Source organism: Diceros bicornis, chromosome 4, assembly GCF_020826845.1.
Source record: "Diceros bicornis minor isolate mBicDic1 chromosome 4, mDicBic1.mat.cur, whole genome shotgun sequence".
Taxonomy (NCBI): Eukaryota; Metazoa; Chordata; class Mammalia; order Perissodactyla; family Rhinocerotidae; genus Diceros; species Diceros bicornis.
In genome coordinates this window covers 101,445,781-101,470,614 of record NC_080743.1, presented here as the reverse complement: position 1 = coordinate 101,470,614, position 24,834 = coordinate 101,445,781, and the positions used below count along the sequence as shown (strand labels likewise).

General features: G+C 49.9%; 1 protein-coding gene across 10 annotated transcripts in view; it reads right to left on the bottom strand.

The window, feature by feature from the left end:
* The window catches only part of PLEKHA6 (pleckstrin homology domain containing A6), a 134,625-nt gene that overhangs the window by 63,529 nt on the left and 46,262 nt on the right, over positions 1-24,834 (bottom strand). Inside the window, exon 1 of one of the 10 annotated variants that reach the window (XM_058540276.1) lies at positions 12,371-12,581. The exons of 8 other annotated variants lie outside the window; for them this stretch is intronic. In XM_058540276.1, the coding sequence (XP_058396259.1) occupies positions 12,371-12,408 (38 nt within the window). In that variant the 5' untranslated portion in view covers positions 12,409-12,581. Of the gene's footprint in view, positions 1-7,388; positions 7,640-12,370; positions 12,582-24,834 lie in introns of those variants that run through there. One more of the 10 variants, XM_058540277.1, reaches the window with a different exon arrangement.

Here is a 24,834-nt window from a genome sequence, read left to right as displayed (position 1 = left end):
GTCCTAACTAATACTTCTGGAGGACCCAATGTCTCATCGACTCTGCATACATGGTTGGCAAGAGGGAAAAAAAGAAGGGAAGAAGAGGAAGAAGGAGAAGGACTGGAGGCGCGCCCAAGGAAAGGGTGGGGGCGACCTCGGCTGGCCTGGAGATCAGGCCGTCTGAGGACAGGACGGACGTAAGGGTCAGAGATAGCAGATTCATTTACTACTCCCAGGTTAGAAAAGCTCCTAGGATGCGTAGGAGGGAGCCGGCCACAGAAGTGGGGGCCGTACAGGCGAGCTAGGATCCCTATGGAAGGTGGCAGGCGCAGCTGACAGAGGGGCTTGGGAGCTCTGACACAGCTCGGAGACATGTTCCCAGAGGACAGCCATTATTCAGGGGAGAAAAAATCTTGTCTTCTCTCTCTTGCACTTTCCAAAACAAATGTGGGTCCTTTGCTGCTTTAGAGCCCCACAGTTCTCTCAGGCTAAGGGTCTTCTCTGCCCCTCATGTCTCCTTGAGAAAAACCTATGGCCTTGGTACCAATTCCATGAGCTAATGGTCCCTTTAAGAATTTTTTTCCTGCATCTGTTCCACAGTTGGCTGGAGCAGATGTTCCTTGTTCCTATGGCAACTAATCTACCACCTTTCCTAACGGGTCTCTTCCTAGCAAAGGACACAGCGCAGGCCACTCACCTGCGGAGCAGCTGGCCCTTACACTGCTCTGAGATCACTGACAGCAGGCTCCTCACCACACCATGGACACCTGCGTGTCTGGACAGTAAGAGTTCAAATCTTCCTGACCTAGAGATGACTCTGGAATGGCAGTTGTCATCTGATAGCACGTAGAAGGCAGGGGAAGGAGGTTATCTATGCCATTGCCCAGACAACAGACCAACGTCCATCCTTCCAATGAAGTGTTAAAAGCACATGGTGTATCCTCAGCAGATTGAATTAGCACTTCCTTTGACCTTTTTTCATGTCACTAATGAAGACCAGTGAGACTCCCTAATTGAATTCTTATTTCAAGCTGAACATCACTCTCATCCTTATCTGGGGTTTGTGATCCTTCCAGATAGTCCTTCTCTCAAGACTGGTCCCTACTCAAGGCAAGACTTCTACAGCCAGGCGATGGGTGGGGAAGCAGGAAGCACTGTGCATTCCATCGGTTCTGCATGGGGGTTGTTTTGACTGCAGATGATGCTTCTCTCACTAAACTCAACTTGACCCCATTTGTTCTTGGCTCTCACAGCCCCCACAGAGCCAGCTGGATTCTTCTTGTAAGCCACAAAGTTGACTGAACTTTAGCTTCCTCTCTTCTGAGCCTTTAGCCTCCCGGGATCCCAGAAGTCAATGTATAAATAAGAACAAGTCAATAAATGATCCCTATCAGATGTGCAGAGAGAGCCTCCCTAACCTGGAAAAATGGCCAAGTCAGAGCTGCCCACCCCCACCCTCACAGCTCCTTCACTCACTGCTGGAGAAGTAAAGCGTCCTGTAGGGTACCTTGGAGGAAAACACCTGGCTCCAGAGGCAGACAGACCTGGATTGGGACCAGAGCTCAGCAGCTCTTCGGCTGCCTGGCACCAGGCAAGTTGCTGATGGTCTCTGAGCCCAAGTTTCCACATCTGTATAGCGGGAGTGCTAATTCCCACCTGACAGGCTTGTAGGAGGCGGCACAGAACCGCAATGCCTTAACAGCATTCCCAAATCCATAGACATCTGAAAGTTGAAGTTTTTCCTTAACTCAACTGGTGGCCGAATTCCAACCTGACTTGACCCCAGTTAGCAGCAAAGCATGACCTGACTGGCATGAGACTCTTTGTAGCCTTTATTTATCCCACTTATGTGACTCCTTAGATAAGTCTCGCTGCAGAAATATTAACACAGTTGATTCTGGAGCTGCTCCCGACCCTGCTGAAGGTTGTATGTAATACACATTATGTGCCCATGTCACTGTTGTAAAATCCACAGGCCACGAGGGTTTCAGACGACAAGTTGTGGAGCTGCATACGCCGCTCCACCAGACCCTGAAGACAGGGCTTTCAGGAAAGCCACCAGAGTTATTTAAGCTAATGATGTCGACAGCCCTTCCAAGCACTTGTCTCATCACGATCTGGATGTCTCCTGGGTCCCTGGGTTCCTGCAGCCTGGAGCCGTTTCCCTGGAATGCAAGTTGGCCTGGGGCAGAGGAGAGGATTCAAACACCAGCCCATGGGCCCATAAGAATCTGCTGCTTTTCCACCTGAACGCAGCTGGCAGAGGCAGTGTGGTGTTATTTGGTTGGACTTCAGGTATAGACACGCCTGAAGATTCCAACGTGCCTCCCAACTCCCCACCTCTTGGGCTTCCAGCCCTCTCTCCCCACTACCACCACCCCACAGCTTCATCTGTGCTACCTACTCCCTAGAGGCATTTACAGGGGGAATAAATGACTGAACTTCAGGGAAAACTAAGGGGTGGAGGAGGCCAAAGTCTGTGGGAAATTGGACTGAAGGAAGGAAAAGATGCTGAGTGTGAGGGAGATAACGAAGATGGGTGCTCCGGGGTGAGAAGCAAATACACACAACACACGCTGGGACAGGTTTGCTGTGTTTCTTCCTGACACTGTTTCATCGCCCCAGGAGGCTTTTAAAATGGGAAACGAGCCCTGGCCAATAACTGTGAGCAATACTGGGCAATCACTATTCTCAGATCTCTCAGCTCTTGCAGTACATTTTAGGGACATACTGATGATTGTTTGAGACTCGACTCCTACCAACACGCAGTCACCCAAGTGGGCTCTCAGTTCTGACCCTGGATCTGCTGTCTTGGGAATACCTCTCTTATCCTGCCACCTTGAGCCACTTTTCTAACACATGCAATTGTTGTACAGTAGACCTGCAATTCTGAAAGAAGTATAGACTCTCCTTCTCTGGGAGTGGTAAGGTCTACCTGAAGTTCTAGGAAAGCCCCCACTGTCTGTCAAATGGAGAACTGTGGCAAGTAGAGTTAAACAAATAGGATGGTGGCCCTCACATTCATTTTACAGATGAGAAATCTGAGGCCCAGGTGAGACTGAGTTGCCCAAGACCACATAGTCAGTTGAAGACAAAGGTGGCCCTGGAGTCCAGGTACTGCTTTCCATACTCTCACCATGACAAGGATGGGGACATCTTTAAGGTCCCAGTCATGTCCTTGTTGACCTTTACAATCAGAAAAGGCCATGCTGAATGGTGAACACCTTCTGCCCTTTGGGTTGAACATCTCAGAAGAGATCCTCATCTCCAAGATTTCAGCTCTTCTCCCTGACCCTGTCCCAAATCTATCCAAAGTTAGGACAAAATCCTCATTAAAGTCTCCTTGGGAAAAGCCACCATCAGAGGTAACCAGAGATAGGCTAAGAGAACCACTTCTTTGTCACCATCATTCACCTGCCCCAAACCTAGGTGGAGCCATCAGATGGACTGTGGAGGGGTCTACCATGCAGAAGTTCCTCAGGTGGCAGAGATCCTTAACTTGCACTTCTTGGATCCTTTTTCATTTTGTCTTTCCCCCTCAGCTAGTTTGAACAGGCCCATGGTGTCTGTCATCAGTCACAGGTGTAGGCTTTTCCATAGCACCCTTCTTGCAGGCTGTGCTGCTAAACTAACCATCACTCTCCAGAAACCTTTTGGGGAGGAGACACTCATGCACTGGGCTTGGTCTTCCAAGTCAGAGCCTCAGGGTCCCCTGTTTTCTTTAGTAGTTTGTTCTGCTTCTCTCTCTTCCCCAGGAACGCTTGAGGGTCTGCTACCCACTCCCCCAAATTTAACAACCTAAGCCGAACCTCAACTGCTTTCCTAGGCTAGGAGGGCTCTTGTTTCAGAACATGAAAATGGGGTGAAAAATCAGAAAATTCTCTCCTACAAAGAAGCTCCTGGGAATCAACTTTCAGAAAAGGGGTCCTAGAATGAAACTCAAAAAGAGCATCTAGTTCCATTTCCAGGGTGATTTCAAACTGATTTTCCCCTAAACACATTCTCTCCTACAAGTCTGCATACATGTGCACACCAAATCACGTGTCTCAGTCTGGCAGCTGGGGCTGCCTGGGGATTCCCACATATTTGTTGCTATTCCAGGCCTGACTCCTCAGAAGGTAGAAGACTCAGACACTCTAATGCCTCCAGGAGACTCCAGATTTAGAAAAGCCCCAGCTGATATTCTTGAGAGCTCAAGAAGATCCACCATTTGAAAAACTGATAGCAGGATTTTTAAATGCCCTTGACTCTTGACTATCTAGCTAAAAAGGTGTTTCTGAATGATTAACACTGGACATCAAGACCCCAAATGTAAAACATACCTTATGCTGCTCCCATAATCCAATCTACAAATTCCGTCTGTCTTTTCTAAGGATAGAAGATGACTTCCATCATTTCCAAAAGATGACTATAGGAATGGGAACTGGCAAGGCCTAATCCCAGAGCCCCTCAGAGAACAGAGTCTCTGATTCTCTGACAAAGGAGCAGAGGAAATGAGGGCACATTCATTTGCCCATGGCCTTGTCCTGGAGGTAGGAACCTCTCACAACTCAAAAATGAGGAAACCAAGACTCAATGTGAGTTTATCACGGTCGAGGACCCACAGGGAAAGAACAGTGGCACGAAGATCAGAATCCAAGTTTTCAGGAATCTGCCCAAAGAGCCCTTATCAGGAAGATTCTCATCTGTTTGGAGAAGGTCCTGCCTGGAGGCAAGATTTTTGGATTTCGTGGACCAGTTAAATTTCAAAAAGTGGAATTTAAGGAACCACTCTAAGGTTGCCAACTTTTTATTCTGCCAAATAAGGACATTTTAAAAGCCCAACTACCATCTACTCTCACCATCAGCTCATGAAAAGAATAAGAAAGCCATAATCTCAGAATAAATATTTTAGCACATTTCCTGCCCCCAAAATAAATCCTTTAAACTGAATACATTTTGCTTTCTGAAAAAATTCAATATGTTTTCCCTATTTTTCTCATTGTACCTAAGACTGATGAAAGCTGTGTCACAGACCAAACTTTGAGCATCACTGGGCCAGATGACCTCCTATGTCCCTTTTAGCTTAAGCCTAAAAATTAAGAGAAAAACCCTAAGCTTTGGGGATTTGGACTTTTCCAGAAAATCTGAGCTGGACAAATGTGGAAGGGAGAGGGAAATCAACAAGCATACTATTCTTTGCTTAGGTGAATGCACTCTGTAAGTTACAAAGAACTGAACAAATGTCAGTTGTTATTTTATAAATCAAGTGTTCAGTGAGTCTCTACCTCCATGAGGAGCCTCCCAAGTTTCTGTGAGCCCCAAATTTTACAGTCCCCTTGCCTGTTCAGATAATCCAGGGAAAGGGGAGGAAGACCATCTGTCCCAAGTCAAGAATTATCTGAGAGATAAAGGCGGCCTCTGGTCAGTGGTGGAGAGCATGAACAAAACATAGACACAGACCCACAGATGCCATTTCAGGTGCCCAGAGAGGACTGACTCCATTCCAGGGAGTAGTTTTTCTATCTCCTTCCACAGATGACTGCTTCTTGCTCATTATTCTGATGGAGAAAGTATGGGGGATGCATGGGTAGAGGGAGGTAGATACAGTACTGTAGTGTAAAGGGAAGAAACACAAAAAAAAGCACTGGGTTAGGAGTTGGATCTTGATCCCAATCCCTGCCCTTCTGCTGACTAACCACAAGTCCGTTAGCATCTTTTGGCTCCAGTTTCCTCATCTACATTGTAGGAATAATATTCTCTCTGTCTTCCTTATAGGACTGCAGTTAGACCATGAGGGCCTTGAGGGCAGAACCAGGCTCATCCATGTCTATGTACTCAATATCTAACACAGTGCCTATGAGAGAACAGAGATTGGTAAACATCTGCTGAATTGAGCTAGACTGAGAGCATGTCTATGAACATGTACTCTGAGCTGGAAAGTACTGCACGACTGAAGAAAAGGAAGGGGTTATTATCTGTTGGCCAAAATTATCCATCGCACCATCCATCAAATATACAAAGACACTGGAATTCTATTGGAAGTAGCTGGTGATACAAAAAATAATTTTTTTAAATGCACATAGTTTCAAAAATAACCAGACTGAACAACCTGTTAATTATATTGCCTAACAAATACTGGTGTGATTGCCTCCCAGATTCAACTGCACTATACAATTTCTTGTGCTGAAAATGTGTTTTTACTTTACTTTGCCCAGCCCACATCGCCTCTCATCCATCTATCTTGTTATATTCAGAAGTCAGTAGGCAAACCCTGGCTCTCTCTCTATTCCAGGTTACATCTATATTGAGAGCTGAGATCCCTTCGCTGGCTGCAGCTTTGGAATGTATCAGAGCTTAAGATTCCCGGGTCCCCTCTCATGATTCCCTTCCATCCACTCCAGGTTCTGCCTCCAGCTCACTCCACCAGACTCCTTTTCCAATGCTCATCTCACCACCCCAAATCTGCTTTCCAAAAGCCACCTCCAGCCTCTTGCAGAGCCCCACTGGCCTGGCCCACCCACCATTCCTGCAGGACGCAGCCTCACAGCATGTGCTGCCCACTGGGCATGCTGTGCAAACAGGTCTTGGCCGCTAGGCCAGGCTGCCAGCCCACCAGTCCCTGTATGAGGTAGTTCTCTGATCTCTGCTCCTAGCCACTAAGAAACACTACGCAAACCCTGGAAAGACGGAGCCACATTCAGCCAGCCTTACTCACCACCCACCAATCACCTCCCCACCCATATTTCTGCTTTCAGACAGAGTGCCAAGTCCCAGCCCCACGCCCAGGCATTGGCCTCCATCCTGCTCAATTCTGAGGCACTGAGAAGAAAGTGCTCCTGGCACTTATCTCTCACAGCTTTGATCCCTTTATGCTGGTTCACGCTAATTCCACATGGAGACCATGCTGGAATCCATACTGGTTATACCTTCCCACCATGCAAACAGCTACAGGATTTACAGTTAGCTTTATCAGGAATGTTTCCAAGTGCCTTCAAAAGCAGGGCTGGCTCTAGGGGCATCAGTGCTCTGGACACATATCTCTAGTACAGACACATGTCCCCAAGTTCCCTCTGCAGCCCCACCTCCAAGTGAGGAAATGTTCACATTCTAGAAGTCAGAAACTTTCTTTAACTTTTTAATGGGCAACCCCCAAGGAAGATGGACATTCTTATTTGTTATGAGAGAAAGAGGGGATAAACGAAAGGAAGAGGAAGTGGAAGAAGATTTGCTTTCCAAATGTAATAGAAGTGCCCCCAACACACACACACACACACACACCCTCTCCCTCCCTCTCTGTCACTCAAATCCCTCTTGCTGTGAATTATTCCTCTTTGCCCAACATGTGCATGCATCCTTCTACCAGTCCTCTCCATTGTAAGTCTGGATAGCCCCAGTTCTTCCCAGCCCAGATCCCCAGAACTTACCTTCCATGCTGGAAGTCAGGACCCAGCCGGAAGACGCAGACTGCTGATTGGGAAGGAATGAAGCAATACTCCAGATCCAAGAAAATTGCCAAGGGTGGCTGCTGCAGCTCCCATGAGAAGGAAGGAGACAGGGAGCCCGGGGATCCAGAATTTCCCCAGCCTTCCAGGAAAGCTCTGGTGTCAGCTCTCTCCCTGCTCCAGCATTGACTGAAAACCAGGGGAAAGTCTCCTGATAAACCGGGGTCTGAAATCCGAAACTGCAGGTTGGCGAGTCCTATATAAACACACACACCCCTGCTCCTCTCTCCGCGCCTCGGGTCTGACGGCTCACCCGCCCTCGCGTTCCTCTCACTCCCCACCCCGCCTGCTGCTTGGTAACGTCAGACGGCCCTCTAGCGGCAGCTCTCCAGAAACCCAGAGAGCAGCAGAGCCGGCAGGTACAGCCAGAGACCTGTCAGGCGCTGCCCCCCCCCCCACCGTCCCTCCGGCCCCACCCCCTCAGCAGCGCAAGCCCTGGTGCCGAAGTGGCAATCAGGGGCCTGGCGGTAAGGCTGACGTGCAGGTCCCCAGTTTATGAGCAGAGCTGTCTAGACTCTTCCTCCACATCAAGCAATAATATTCTTCTAAGGATTGGATTCCAGATAACTGGTCTGGCACGTACTAATTGCTAAACTCACCTTCCTCTCCTCTTCTCTGCCAGTTTTCTGCATCTGACTTGTACAGAGCCACCCTTTTCCTCTATGTTTCACCCATAACAGAATCAAGCCAGGGAAAAGCGGGAAGGGAAATCCTGGTGGCAGTGCCTCATTTTGTAGATGAGGGAGCTGAGACCAGGAAGATGAAACGGCACCTCAGAGCTGGCGAGTGACTCCCAGCCTGATTTGGCATCTTGGGTGATAGAATGGAAAGAGAAGTCTTTAAAAGTCAGATGGAATCACACTTGACTACAACTAGGTAGTTGTAGTCAAGCCACTTGAATCACTGATTGTGAGAAAAATCACTTAACCTCTCTGGGCCCCAATTTCCTTGTTTGTAAAATGAGGCACATGATACCACCTAGAGAGAAACAACTGAATAAGGTAACAAGTAAAAGCAGTAGGCACACAGTCGGCATCAGTCAAGACCTACGCCCCCTTGCTACTCCACACCACCTTTACTAGCTCACTTCTGACTCCAGAAGGTAACTCTCAAGTGACGTTAGTATTTACTTTCCTTCAGGTGCTGGTTTAACGTTTCTCATTCATTGTCTTTACATCAATCTATTAACATTCACAGTTTACTTCGGACAGTGCTCAGAATGCAAGCCTTCATTTCTATAAAGGGAAATCTTTGATCCACGGGCCAAGGTCACAGACAGACTGGACTGAAGACCTCCTGCAGATGTCTCTCACATCTCCACCTCCAGGCTCCACGCTTCAGTCCCAGAAGCCCAACCACCCACTGAGCTTTTCCTCAGGGTAACTAGTCTTTGTCTAAAATCAAATTAAGATTCACCACCCACAGACTAATTATATTATAGTATTGATACGGAACAGTCTCCAAGATAGAGTAAGTGAAAATAGTGAGGGGCAGAACAATTAACTTAGCATGCTACCATCTGGGTTAAGAAACTACTTATACGATGATATCTGCCTAGAGCAGGGGTCAGCAAACTTTTTATGTAAAGATTCAGACAGTAAACATCTTCAGCTTCGTGGGCCATACAGTCTCTCTTGGAACTACTCCAATCTGCCCTTTTAGTTCAAAGGCAGCCACAGACAAGACGTAAACAAATGAGCATGAATGAATGAGCACAATCGAATGAGCATGGCTGGGTTTCAATAAAACTCTGCTAGTGAACACTAAAATGTGAAATTCATATAATTTTAATGCGTCACAAAACATCATTCTCCTTTTGATTTTTTTCAGCCAATTAAAATATAAACATTGTTCTTGGCTCCTGGGTTATACAAAATTAGGTGGTGGGCCAGACTGGGCCCCCAGATCATGGCCTAGACTGGCTTAGAGCTTCTCGGGGAGGGTCCACCAGACACTGGTAACAGCAATCACCTCCAAGGAGGGAACTGGGTGTAGACCAGAGACGGGCAGGAGGGAAACTACTCCCAGAACACTTCTCTGTACCATTTGAGTACTGTAACCCACACATGTTAAAACCAGTCAGTTATAATGGGCTCTCAATTTAAGTTCTCTCACATCTATCAATGTCGACATTAGCCGTCCCAGTCAAACAGGCTTATAACCACCAGGTCAACTTTGACTCTCCCTCTCCCACCCCAGTCCCTACCCAATGGTAATCAGTGTCCAAATCCACTGGCCCAGTCCATCAAAGTGCCTCAGCCCACAAATAGCTATCTATCACTCTCCCACACACTCCAACTGTGGTCTTCACCACTGACCTGTCATTTACACACAGCCTTGGACTTCAACTGATTTTTCACCTGTATAAAACTTATTTCCAAAAGAGAAACTGAAGCTTTTTAAGGACTGGGACTATTTACTACAATTCCTTGCATTCCCCCTCAATTCCTACACCTGTGCCTTACACCTAGTAGGAATGCCATAAGTAGTTGCTTGATGGTTAATCTCATGTCCTGCTAGAGATGGTTTGAAATACAGGGAAAAGATCCACCCAGAATAGAAGCTGGTTCTGAGACATGCAGCAGGGCGAGAGTCACACAAGCTCCAAGCCTCTGATGGTGGAAGAACATTTAGGGAGAGGAAAGATGTGTGAGTCGAGACCTGGTCCAAACAGAAGGGCTGTGCTTTGGAGAAGTCAGGAAGCCAGGGGGGAATTTCCCTTGCAGTTCTGTCTCAGCTGCATCAGCCTCGTAGGGTAGGGAAACTCCTGACTCTCAGCTGGGAATTTTGGAGATCCCAGAATCAGGCCTCCCACAGCAAGGAGGGGTCTCAGCACTAAGCAGTCTGTGCTCCCACCCAGTGCAGGAAACGCCCTCTCTACCACGGAGGAAAGACGGACACGCACTTGAACTCCTGCAGGCACAGGGTGCTCACTACTTTTGAAGGCAGCCTGTTGCACTGTTGAAGAGTGCTGTTAGACAGTTTTTCTGCTTCCCCCATTGTTTCTAGTTCTAGAACTAAACAGATCAAGACTTCCTGAGTAACAAAAAACTAATGATAACTGCCAAATATAATAGAGTTTTCAAATATTTCTTCCTTCTAAGATGTTCAAAGGGTTTCTAAAGATACAAAATCATTGAGTCTTTGGAACTGGAAATACCTTTGCTCAAAAATGTTTATTGAATGAAATTGAACACAGTCCCGTTTCCTGCTTCTCAACATGAAAGCACTCAGGTTATGCTGTAAAGGGAATTGTTTTGTTTCTTTCTAGGAGGAAACTTCGCAATCACCAATGGCAATGTGGGTCCTAAAAACCCATTTTATACCACAGGGAACTCATGATTAGAGGAGTCAGCTAACTTGCCCAAAGTCACACAGCTAGTAAGTGATAAAGCTAGGTCTGCCCAGCTTCAAAATTCACAGTCTTTTTCCTATAGTCCAAAGTTTCCATTACAGTAGGTCATCTCTGCCAACCTCACTCTGTCTCTGCAATGGGCAGAAATAATTATTTCCATCATTTGCATCAGAAGCATGGAAGAGATCAACAGCAGGCAGCAGTCCTACAGGCCCTCACCAGATTCCATCCTCTTGAGGCATTCAGCCCTTCCTGGGATGGAGGAAACGAGACCAAAGACGATCCAAAGCCAAGATGCCAGCGTCCCAGAGACACCCAAGCGGCAGAGTGGCATCTGCCTGGCTCATGCATGGTGCATGGCCCTGGGCTTTCCTGCAGCCAGCCTTCGCAGGGGCCTGGCTCAGGCCTCCCAACAGAGCTGCGGTGTTGGGAGCCCATGAAGCATGGCATTGTTTGGATGGCACAAACACTACATTTACCTGGCCTGGCACCTTTCCTCTGCAGCCTTGCTTTTGGTAAATATTTAGCTGGCTCACCCAAGAGAGAGCTGGGGCCTCTTTGCCCCAACAACCCCAGTCCTAGGAAGGTGAGCTGAAGAGTACTGGGGACAGGCACAGAAGAACCACACACACTTAAACACAGCCACTCCCCCAGGCATCAGAGAAAATCACTAGCATCGGTTTGCCTCTAGCACACTCTCTGAGCAGCTCTGAAACATTTGTAGTGGGGCTCTCAGCCCAGTATCAAAACTCAGCCTCACATCCCACGGTGGTTCTTGATCGTCTGGCGGGAGCTCCCGCCTGGCTCTTTCCAACCGAACTACAGGTGCCTGGCAGAGCACCTGGTGGCTCTCCACATCAGGGTACTACATTCCTGGGCTCATCTGGCCTTGGTCACTACCTCGACACAGGGGATGGCCCTCCCATTTCTCAAGAGGACCAACCACACCAGAAATTGGAAGCCCACACAGGATGGTAATACTGGAGACAGAAACAGGCCTGAGCCTGCTGCCTCTCCACTCAGTCCCTGGAGAGAAAACACGTGCCCCCTTTGATTGTCTACAGTCTGTACTGGCCAAGGACAGCCCATGACCCTCTACCCACTGCCCCCACTCACGGTGCTGTCCTTGAGACCTTCCCCTGGCGCTCTGAAGCTACCTGCCCTTTTATCTGCCCTGGGAGATGTGGTCATTACCAGAGAGCACTACGTAGGTGTCTAATTAAGCAATCAGCAGCAAATGCAAAACCCTGTTCCACCCACCCCACAGAGCATCCATCCGGGGATCCTCTTACAGGTAACTCCTTCCCTCCAGCTTCCTGGAAAGGTCCCTATTGTTTGTCTAGAACACAGAAAAGTGTCCAATTCTGCCCTCCTACTTACCTGCTGGCACTGACTCCCTGGCCTCTGCAAAACCCCACAGGGTGCCATTCACATAGACAGAGTATGGATGGTGCCCCCAGAATTGTGGGACACAGCAGCCCCAGGTAAGTGGGAAAGTGCAGGTCCCCAGATGGGAGCGACAGCGTCTTCTGAGGGGATGTCCGCCTACCTGGCCTCTTTAGGTGGCCCAGAGCCATATCCTGCCATGCTGGCATTTTGGGTTCAGGGCGCAGGAAGCAAGGTGCCCCCGAGCAGTTGGTAGGCAAGTGGCAGAGGCGCAGGTGGGCAGCGTGAGTGGCTCAGCCACACTCCTCCCACCTGTGTCTCTGAGTCCGCTCTCTTTGCTGCACTGTGCACTCACCTGTTCCTGTTTCCCCGCCTTTCAATGGAATGTTCCACTTGCCCTGCGAGCCCGGGGGGGGAAGAAATTCCCTATTCAAGAAAAGCTTTCTTTTTCAGAGACTGCAGTCTGGGATTCTCTCAGATACTCCTGCAGATGACAGGTGGAGGAAATGGGACAGGGCCACAGCAGAGAGGGCCTTGGAGGACAAGACAGACTGGAACTCGCGCCCACTCCCCCTAGCCTGGGGATGGTCGAAGCAGGAGACTAGAAGGGGACAGACACCTGCTGCCTCCCTTGCTCCTGGCAGATCCCACTCTCAGGTGTCACTGGCACCCCAACAAGCTGGAGGGAGAAACAGTGAGGCCCCCTTAACCTCTTCTCCTGTGCCCTCCCTGGATCACATCTGTCTTTCTTCTTCCAGGCCCTTATCTCCTGGCTCAGAGACCTTTATCAGCTTCCTCTCTTTTACCTTCACAATGGAGCAGGAGGGCAGAGATGCCTGTATCGATGCCCATAAGCTTTTCAAAGGAACAGAACGAACGCCAGTATTGGGGGGTGGAGAGGGGGAAGAGCACCTCAGGAACAAATCCAGGGCTTCTAATTCCACCGGGGCTCTGATTACCTGGACGTCGGCACCTGTATCAATGCAGGCTCGTTGCCCTCATATGCCCCAGTGCTCTGCCAGCTCGACCCAGAACCCTGGCACACACGCTTGTTCCACCAAGATATGTGGGTTCTCTCTGACAGGAATGGGAGAATGACTTCGCTTTCCTGTCACTAGGGCCTGTCCAGCTGTCTTCCAACTCCTGTGTGACAAACTGGACTTTAATTACAGCAGGAAACAAGTTAGACACCAAGAAGCACTTTGAATGGGTGATAAGAGGAAGTTTAGGACTCTGCCTTTGGGCTTTAAAAATACAGCTAATTTCCTCTCTGTAGTGTGTAGTTTAACGCCTGTTTTCATCACGTTACTCTCCTGCTCAGAAAATTTCAGTGGTTGCCCCTCCCCTGCCTGCTACATAAAGGCTTAACTCCTCATCTTCACATCCAAGACCCACAGCAGTGCATCCCCATTCATCTTCCAATCGTCATATTCCACTGCTCCATGTGTAAAATCTTCTAGTTCAGCCAGACTGAGCATCTCAATATGTCCCATTAGGTTTCCCTGCGTTTGGCCATGCCATCCCCCTTCTCTCTCCCCCAGGATGTCCCCCTCCTCTCCAGCCACCAGAGAAGCCAACCTTCAAGACAGCAGATCTCAGCCAAACTATCTGATAACCAAAGGAACTTCTCTAAAAACAGAGTCCCAGATTCCATCCTAGATGCCTGTTGGATCCAGATCTCCCGGGGGGAGGCAGGTGGACACTGCTTATAGGCTGAGCTCAAATACCACCTCTTCCAGAAAGCCTCTGTGAACCCCTCCCCATAGAAAGCCCCTCCCCCGAGAAGGTATGGGCATGTCTTAGTCCTGCCTTCCATAGACATGTCCTAACCATCCACAGTCCAGAGACTGAGATAAGTGGTCCTTGAACTTGAGGAACCCCAGTCTCCTGGCTGGACACAGACAAAACCAAATCCACCCTCCCCTCAAAGGCAGCCCGTGATATGGCTGGAATGAATGGAGAGTCAGGGGATGATCAGGGGAGGCAGCAGCTTCTCAGCAGAGGAGAGTGGGCATTCCAGAAAGGGAGCCACAGCAAAGAGGTGAGGGAATATTGGGGCCCCTTGACGAGGTCAGGGGTCATGCTGGGAAATGAGAATACTAATGGGAACTAACACGTACTGTGTGCCTACTGCTGGAACTGCTCTCTGTGATCTTGTTCATCCCTTGTAACTCCCCGAAGCTGGAAGGGTATTTGGGGGCCAGGCTGTGGAGTCCCACCATGCACAAAGTGGCTCCTGCTCAATAAATATTTTCTCACTGATCGATAGATAAAATGACCTTGAAGGCTCACTCCAGCGGGAGGAAGCCGAGATCCTTCAGGAGTAACTACGGCTCTGAAAAATATTTTCCTAACTTTTTAAACTATTAAAAGCCACGCCAGGACTGCCGAGGGGAGGAGAGGTGCTAGCTGGGTGAGAGCCTGGCTTTCCTGATACAGGATGTAGGAGTGGGCAGTAGAGTACTCACTGTTCCCATAAGAAACCAAAGTGAGGTCTGGGGAGACACCTGCCCTGAAAGACAGCTGCAGGTGCCTCAGAATAGGGACACAGGAGAATGTTCTCAATGGGCCAGCCTAGTGGTACACAACCTCCCCAGCAGTCCCTTGTACCAAACGCCGGTGCAGGACCTGTAGGGGCAGGGTTCCCTCAGCACGCCCCACAACTGGGAGAGCCTCCTGGCTGACCTTTCCTTCCTCCTGCTCCAGGGGTGCAGCACCTCCGCTGACCCATTCCAGAGAGATGGAGGTTCTTCTAAAAGGTCATAACCTCCCTTGGTTTCCACTTTCTCTAGCCTCCCAGTCTTGGGGCTAACCTTTTCCTGGCTGAAATTTAAACCCATTCCCTGCTGAGGAAGTCGATACAGATAACAAACTTACTCAGACAAGAATGATACCACAAGGCAGACGGAAGCTGCAGCGCATCCCGCATCCCTCTGGCCTGTGCGTCAGGACAGCCCAGGGTGGGGACGACTCTACTGTATTTCACCAGGGGCAGCTGGGGCTGAAGGACAGAAGAGCCAAATGACAAGCCCCTGAGAGGTGAAGTGGCCTCTTCGTACCCCTGCCTTAGCCATCTCCAAGGTTAATACGGAATCACACAACCGATCGCGTAACTTGCAGCTGAAGCCCCAGGACAGGAAGCCCAGAGACCTGCATCCAGTCCACTCTGAGCCCTGGCCAAATCACTGGGCATCTCTGTGTCCCTCTTCCTTCGCCTGTGGAATGGAAGGGAGCCTGTGCTCACTTAATGCAGCTCTCCTGAGTGTAAAATAACTGATAAATATAACAACGTCTCAAAAGTTAAACCCAACAGCAAAACCTAGGGTACTCTTGACAGGACACTCACGCCCTCGGCAACCAGCCCCATGTGCTGCACACCAGGCGGGGGCTCCAGCTGGGCATGCCTTCCCTGATTTGGGTCTGGGAAGGGTCAGGGTAACGACCAGCAAGATCCCCACAGCCAGGGCTCTAGGAACAAACGCCGGAGCTCGGCTGCAGCCGTCTCTGAGGGTCTTCGGAGCCCACCTCTGGGGAGCACCAGGTACCTCCTCACCATCTCAGCCCTGGCACGCCCAGCCAGAGCTCCACATGTTTTGGAAAAAAGGCCGACAGAAGCCCACCGCATCTTCTCCCTCCTTCCCCTCAAGAGTCTTCTCCTGGCTACCCTCCTCGCTTTCTGAGTCGATTCTGGAAGACAGTGACTTTCACACTGAATGTTTCAGTGGGTTGGGAAATCAATTTAGTAAAGCAAGATTGCATTTTTTTAATTTAACGGAACAGAAAATATCAGTGTGCACTGTACTTGGTAAGAGTGTTATTTTGTGATACTTTTAAAACACATAACACACACACAGTCTTAGAATCTTGACTCAGCCACTTAATCTTTCTCTGCTTCAGTTTCTTCTTTAAAATGGCTACACTGACAGTGTCCACCTCATAAGGCTGTTGTGAAGATTAGTTAATATACGTTAAGCATTTGGAAAAACCGTAGACACAAGTGCTACATGAAAGTGTAATTTCATATATTTATATACACATAAGTTCATGTGTGTGTGTGTACGTGTGCAAGCACATGTGTGTATCCTTGCTTACAAGGTAAATATCTTTCTGTAGTGTGGAAAAAATCTGAAAGCAGCTGCTGTGGGAGAAGCTAAGAAGTGTCTCCCCAAGAACAATACACGCTCAGAGTCAAACGCCCAGTCTCAGAGGTTTCACGGGTGTCTGTACTCCTGCCGTTAGGGAAAGAGGCCTAGGGGATTTGAGGAGCACGGGGCTGGGCAGAGTGGGTTGGAGTGTCAGAGAGCACTATGCTGAGCGCTTTCCAAATTAACTCGTTTAAGACACACACAACCCTGAGGGCAGGTGTTATTACTCCCACTTGACACAGAGGGTGACGTTGGCACACAGCTAATGAGTAGCGGAGCAGGAGTTGAGTTCTGCCTCCCAATTCTAGACCTTTAACCATTACACTACACTGTCTGTTCACTTTGATGCCACCTTCTGGCGTGGGATGAGGAAGCCAGACCTCAGAAAGTTCTACCACTGAGGAGGTGGTCCCGTTTGTGACAGGGATGGCTTCATATGCACTCACCCTCAAAACCAAGCAACTTAATTTTCTAACGGCTTAAATTCAGGAAACAGCACCTCCACGTCCCATGATCAAATGCAGAGTTCTGCTGCAGCAGCTGGAGGTATAAACTTGGTTAATAGAGCTCATAGCAATATGATGCATCAAGTACTAGAATAACTTGAGCAGTATAAATGTGACTGGACGAGATTAAATTCTCCCACACCCTTTATTCTGGAAGACTCAGGTTCTTTCTGATTGCTCACGGTCCAGAGATGCCAGAAGGGGCAAGATTCTCCCATCTTACAGTCCTGGGGTGCCCATGACCTGCCGGAGGTCACTCTGTAAGTGCTCCGTGACAAGTGGGAAGCTTTCTGATGAATGGGAAAATGGGGAGGGTGCCTCCATCTCAAAGTTCCTAGTGGCACCTGGCTCTCCCAGTCCACCCTGTTTTCTTCCCACCTTGACATCAATGCAAGTTCCCCCCAACACAAGGCACTTGGTTTATCTCTGGAACCAACCACCCATTTCATCAAACCTGGTACTTCTGATGGGAAGAAAAAGGAGAGAAGAAGACAACCAGGACAGTAGTTGTGGATGAAATCTTCGTTCCCCCAGAGCTTCCCCAGTCCTCCACCTTGCTACAGGAAATTCCTAACACTTGCGGCAGAGCAGAAGCAGGTGTTTCTAGCCCATCAGCTTTATGGACCATTTCCTCCGAAATTCCCAGCATCCCTGTTTACTGTCCTCTCCAATGAGAGCTGGGTCACATCCCCTCATACTAGGCAAAACCCAGGCCTTTTGTTTATACCTTTTCATTCTGTGGTAAGCCTCACTTTAAAAAAAAAAAAAAAAGCAAATGGGGAAACTGAGATCCAGAGAGGTAAGGGACTTGCTCCTGGTCACAAACTTTGTGAATATAAGTGAGTGAGTGTGGGTCCCAGTAAGGCCAGACTCTTTTTGGAGCTGGTAGGAACTTCCACTCCCCCATAAATCCCTCATTCCCCAGCCCCACAAAAGTGGGGCCCCCTCCCTCACTTGTTCCTTCCCTGTAAGTCTTACAGGGGTATTTCCAAGCCATGCTATCGTCAGTACTGCAGTGATCTGTTTACATGTCTGTCTCCCCCACCTCACTCTGAGTCCCTCAGGCAGTGCCCAGGTCTTATCCGTCTTTGCATTCCTGGTTTCTGGCATATAGTGATTTCTCAATAAACGTTTGGGGAAGAAAGGGCTGGAAGGGAGGAAAAGTGGATGGATAAAGAGGGAGGAGAGAGAGGAGAGAAGTGGAAGGGGGAGGGAGGGAGGAGGGGTGAGCAGGAAGGCAGGCGGGAAGGAGGGAAGGTGAGAGGGTACCGGGAGATAATGGTCACCTCAAGCCATGGAATTGGAGGCACATGGCCCTCCGCTGCTCTAAGTCTACCTGGGACGTGTGGAAACAGGCTGCCCTCCGGAGCCCATCAAGGACATCAACAAGGAACACTTGTCAGGGGGTGGCCTTCAGCTGCCCAAGAGGCCAGGCAGCTTCCCAGGACTCTAGACACGGCTGCTCCATCGTCCCTCCTCCTCTCCTTTCCCCCTCCAGAAAGTGAGTGGAGCCAGCTGCCTCTTCTCAGGTATGTTCCACAGCTCCTCATGCCTGGTGTTCCCACTGTTAAATGGAAGCTCATTGCCGGCCTTGATGATGGGAAACGATTTAGGAGAATGGGGGACTGCAATATAGGCTGGGGAGACCCCTCCACTGGACCCCCAACCCCAGAGCTTTCGGGGTGCTTCTCGGGTGAGGAGCTGGTGCCAGCAGGAACCTGAGGAAGAAGCTAAGTTCCTCCATCTGGATTCATGACAAACACAAGCTCTGCCTCCTGGGGAGGCTGTGAGGAGGGAGGGAGGAGTGGCTTCTACAGGAAGGGGCCCGAGCAGGCTTGATCCCCGCAGGACTCAGGGAAACAACTGGAAACCATAACATAACTAGTTGGCTTCTCTCTCGAATTTCCCTGGGGTGAGGAGACAGGGAGACTCTCTGATCAGACTGAACCCCTCTGAGGTCCCGGCTCCTCCTCTTTTCTGGAAAGTACCGGGACCCCTACCTCTCCCCATATGGTCCATTGCTCATACATCAGTCGCCCGACGCGTGTTTGTGGAGACCTACTATATGCAAGGCATGCTGGCCCTGGGGGCAAACTCTAGGAACTAGATGTCTAGCGTAGATGGGAGTAGGATGGGGTGCAGACGGGGTTCTTGGCCTTCTCCAAAAAATCCAGAATAATGCCATTACGCTCTGCAAATCCTGCCCAATCTCTTTTGAAAAACGAGTCCTCAAGCCAAATCTGGTACATGCCAGGCAGCCAGGCACCTGGAGATGAAGCAGGAAGCAATTCCAGGGGATCTTGTGGCTTCTCCTTTGTGCCAAAGAACTGGCGGGGGGGGGGGGGTCTAGGCTCAGTCACACCGGGCTCTCGGAATGGACAAGACTGTTGTGGCAAGACAGAATGTGGGATAGTGTTAGCCAGAGGCCTCAGCTGCCCTGATGACCCCTGGGAGCATCCACAAAGGACAGCACAAGGAGTCAAGCGATAGTGACAGGACAGTTCACTATATAAAGCACCACTGAGTGGAAGCCAAGGGCGCTGAGCTCTCATTCTGACCCTACAGCTAATGCACTGTGTGCCCTCAGGCTGGCCACAAGCCTCTCTGATCCTCAGGTAACTCGTCTGCACAGAGCCGTAAGGATGAGGGCAAAGAGAGGAAGCAAACTGCGCCCTATGCGTGCTTGAACCCTTAAAGGATTAAATCCAATCTCCTGCGTAGGACTGTCAAGGCTCTTTGCCAGCCAGCCCATCTTCAGCCACCTCCCCTGAGACTCCTGGAGCATTCTCTGTGCTTCAGCCCCTGACCGTGCTGACAAATTTCCAGTTCCCACACTGCCTCGTGCATTTCAGCCTCAGGGCGCACTGCTCCTTCTGCGTGAACTGCACCCTCCCACCCCTCACCCGCACCTGAAGGTTCAGCCCACACCTGCCCCCTGCAGCAATTCCCGACTTCCACCCAGATGGTCTTCCTCCCTCTGTGCCTGCAAAGCACTCTGTGCACCTAATCTTATTTTTAATTCCTCATTTCAAGTCTGTGTCCCCTGCTAGACTGTGAATTTTAAAGGACCATGTCAAATTCACCCTTCACTCAACAAACATTGAGCAAATGTCTGCTCTGTCCCAGGCACTGTTAGGTGCCAGACACAAAGCAGAGATAGGCAGTGTCACAGTCTGGTGTCCCCAGTGCTTAGGACAGTGTGGGCCAGCGGAGCCCAGCCTGCTGCAGAGTCAGGAGAGGCAGGCGCCGGGAGCCACACCAGGGGCTCTGCTGTGCATACTCTGCCTCCTCCCCCTTTAGCAGGAGACTAAAGGATATCAGGAAGGAGAAACTAAAAACACAAACCATGACCACTTCCTGAGCACTTTACTACAAACTTCGTAGGCACTGTTGTCAGTACTTTAGACGCACGATTTTTCTTAATCCTCAAATTAACTCTCTGACAAAGGCCTTTGTAGATGAGAAAAGTCATGCCCAGAGAGGTTGAGAAACTTGCTCAAGGTCACATAGCAGGTGGCAGAGCTTGGATAGGACCTCAGGTCTGCATGACCACCGCCTGCCCTTGGTCTCATGCTGCCCAGTTTAAATACACTAAGAAATGAGCACCTGTCTGTGCCTAGACTTCTTTTTTAAAAAGGAGGAAATAACGATCTATTAACCTCAAGGCTCTAAACTATATGACTTCAGTCCTAGCTGCCCAGGCAGTCTTCTGGAAATTCTCCATCCTCTTCCTTTCCCATTGCAACAGCAGTTCCTGGAACTCTAACGAGCCAGGCCAGCCTCCCCGCCCCCTCTGCCTGGTGAAGCCAGTGGGACTGCACGTCCAGTGCTGCCAGCCAGCTTTGCCACTTTCAAAGTGTCATCAGTGGCTGCTTGGCAGGTGGTCCCAGGCCCCTGCAGCCTCAACCACTGTCCCTATTATCCAGAGCTGTCAATCACTGGGATTCTGCCTGGATGGGGAGACAGTGGATGATGGGCCTCCCGTGGTCGACTCCTCTACCAACCACAATCGTACTTCTCAGACGTGCTCCTCCACATTCCCCTGCCAAGTCACTGGCTCTCTCAAGACTCAGTTGCAAACTCCTCTGCCTGGGCTCTTTCCCAGCATCCCTGAGTCCTTCACTCCTTTCTTCTGCAACCAAGCTAACTGGCCCCGGGGATTTTGCAAATGCCCTTCCTGTCCCATGGAGTGTCGTTTTACCCATGCAAGTTCTTCTCCTTCTTCCCATCCTAAATCTAAAATCATCTCTTCCAGGATGCCCTCCCTGATAGACCATACCCAACCCTGATCTTGCCTTTGCTTGGCATTTCCTCAGAACTTAATATCCTCTCGGCATTTCTGTTGGTTGGAGCCATCTATTATATTCGTTCATTTGACAAACATTTATTAAGGGTCTACAACAACTGAATGTGCCAGGCATTCATTGTGCGTCTCCTGGGTGCCAAGCACTGTGCTCTGCCCTGGCCATTCAATGCCTTCAAGGGGCTTGCACTCTTGTTAATTACTTTCAGGTCCTTCCTGGGGCAGGTCCACCTCTGCACCTAGATTGGGAGTTCCCTCGGGGACCATCTCCTCTTTGTTCCATCCTAGCACCTGATATTTACATAGGACTTTTACTTTTGCATGGTGCTTCTGCATCCGGTATCTCATTTTACCTGCACAGCATCCCTACAAGGTAGGATGGAAGAGGTTATCATTCCATTTGAAAGATGGGGACACCGAGACCCAGAAAGACTAAGTGACCTGTTCAAGGCCCCCCAGCTGGTTACCAGCCAGGTTATCGAAAGAATTCAGGTCCCCTGACTCCCAAGGCAAGTGGCCTTTGCACACACCATGTTCCACACTGTGCATACTAAAGTCATCAATAGCTAGATGGGACCTAAGTGATAACCCATTTCTCACCCTCTATCACTGCCAATGGATGCTGAGGAAGAAAGAAGGCTGAAGCCAAAATAGAGGGCATTATAAAATGCTGTCTAGCAGGAAACTTTGAACAACTTCATCTGTGTATTCCTGGCATATCATAGGCACTCAGGACATATTCATCAAATGAAGGAACAACTTCCTAGAGAGGCAAATGGCAGAGGGATGAGCCAGCTAATAATAATAGTTATTGTGTCAGGCATGATTCTAAATGCAGCTCATTTCATCCTCACAACCTTTTGAGATGGCTGTTCCCATCTCCCTTTTACAGACGAGACAAGATGAAATTCAATACCTGGAGTGGTGGGACCCGGACGGAACCTGGGCAGACGGACTCTACAGCTGTGCTCCTGACCACTTTAGCCAAGCACAGGTCCTGTGCTCCCGCCACCCACGGTACCACTCAATTCTCATGAGAAGTGTACTGAATGAGTGTTCCGATGAGTGCTGAGTGAGGACTGAAGGCACACTGCCGCCCTGGGCCCCAAGGTTCTAGTGAGTCGCCCCTGGCTGTAAGGAGGTGTAATGAAAATCCAGCCGGGGCTGTGTTTCAGCTGCATGAGGACTTCATGAGTCCTCGCCACTGTCCACATCCCAGAGTCCTGCCGCCACCCACGGGCCTGTCCCCCAAAGAGCAGCTCCTCTCTCTGACTGTGATTGCCAAACAGACCTGGTAAGAGCCAGGGCTATGCGTTGTGAAGGGCAGAGGATGGAAGGAAATTTCTAGTATCTCAACCAAGGCTGAAGAAAAGGACAGGGTTAAGGAGGGTAGAGTAGTGCTTGTCACTGGGACAAAGACATGCCAAAAAGATTTATAAATAGCATGAAGAGAGGGCCTGGAATGGGAAGGATGCGGCTGGGCAACCCCAGCTCTGGTTATTTTGGGCCCCGTCAGAAAAGAGGCTGACACTTAGACAGAAAAGTCTCACCTCCAAAAGACAGGCACAAGGGCCAAAGAAAACATAGGAATAATCTCTGAGGCTGGGTTTCTCTGACAAAATCTGAACTGGGAGGGAAAAGATTCAGAAGAAGTGATTTGGAGCAGGAGAGACTATCCCAGAAATCAGAAAAGCTGAAGGTTTTGTGCCTAAAGATGCTGAATTGGAAATGGATTCTTTTTTTTTTTTCCCCCCAAAGCCCCAGTAGATAGTTGTATGTCATAGCTGCACATCCTTCTAGTTGCTGTATGTGGGACACGGCCTCAGCATGGCCGGAGAAGCAGTGCGTCGGTGCACGCCTGGGATTCGAACCCGGGCCGCCAGCAGTGGAGCGTGTGCACTTAACTGCTAAGCCACGGGGCCGGCCCTGGAAATGGATTCTTGATCTTAGCACTTCTTGATGATCTTGAGCCAGCAGCTTACTAAACTCTCCATAGACTTCGTTTTCTCCACTTATGAAAAGCATATTGTGTCACCCGTATGTGTCGTCACCCTTTGGCACAGGGACCACATTAGGGTAAAGAATCACAGAGAGCAGATGATGCTAGGAGTTACCGAGGGGAGGACATGCAGAAATGCAAGATCTGGTCAGAGCTCGCAGTGGTAGACAGGCAGGGGCCCTCTCTAGGCTGTTTCAGCCGCCCCAACTGCAGGCAGAGAGAAGCAATTATTTTCATTGTCTTGGAGCTCCTGAGAGAGAGGGGAGACGTGCCTCATGCACCCTGGGTCAGCCACATCTCTGCCCAGCTATCTGTGGGTTCAGATCTCTAGGGTCAGCCCACAGAAGCTGAATGGCTGGAAGAAATGTTCCCCGTGATTTAAGCAACACAGAGAAACGCAAACCGGGTCTAGAGGGCTGGCAGAGGGAGCATCTGCCAACTGTCCCAGTTTGCCCAGCACTGAGGGGGTTCCCAGAATGCAGGACTTTCAGTGCTAAAGGGAGAAAGTCCCAGGCAAACTGGGACAAATTGGTCACCCTACCGAAGGACTCACACATTAAATACCCCTCTGGTTTGGCAAAGAACCCACGGGCACCACATGAAATCTTCATGCTCAGAAATGTTGAGAGCTCAGGTCCCACATTGGGAGGCCGAGTGCCCAGATACCTGTCCCGATGAGCCCTCGGCACCCATGGTACTCTGGGCACATCTGGCCTCACTTGGTTCCTCCAGATCTGGATAAGTTTACCTTCCCAGCTGGAGGACAATACTGTTAGAAACTGACTGAAGCTGCTCGGGCCCGTAAGCCCTGAGAAAGTCCTTCTTGGTGATTTCTTACAGTAGCCAGTGAGCAAACCCAGGAGGAGCCATAGAGCAGGACTCTGCTTCCTAGCTGTACCCAGAGGTCACTGCAAAGATCTCAGCGGCCGGGGCGAACAAAGGGTCAAAGGATGGGCATGGGGAGAAGCAATGACAGCCATTTCCAGGCTGCCAATGCCAAGTACAGCTGAGCTGCGGTTAACTCATAGACTGGACAGAGCACAAAAGGGGCCAGTGCCCCCAGTTTGTCACCCTGCCCAGCCCCTTCCCTAATGAGTTCAGCACAGTGGGCTTAGCTTCCCCTGGCTTGAATCCACTTAACTTTCTCCTAAGCTGCTTTGTGGGGCAGGCTGCTGAGTACCTGACGTGTCCAGTCCTGCAGTAGCCGACTTTCTCTGCGGCCAAGGGCAAGCTCCAGTCCCATGCCCCTTCCGCCAGCTGAAACAGAGCTTGGGCTCAAACTGGGCCCTGAGTTCACGGAGACCAGAGGGCTTAAGCAGATACTCAGCTCCTCTGTCTCTTAAAGGCAGTCTGCCCCATTCTAGGGCCAGGGAGAGGAACAGGGCCCAAGAAGGCAGGATGGAGAAAGTTTCTCCCTCCTGCCTCTGCTGACCTACAGTCATTTCTCAATTTAGCAAATGTTCCGTCAGTGCCCACCCTGTGCAAAGCACTGCAGGAGAAACAGACACAGCTGAGACCAGACTCAGAACCCAAGGAGAGACAGGAGGGCACAGAGAGCTGAAACCTATAGATACTGCCCAACTCTCACTCGAGGATTCTATGCATGGCTGCCTACTCTGTGTCTCCTCACACCCCACCAGTGTGAGCACATGCAGAGACGTGGAGATAAAAAGA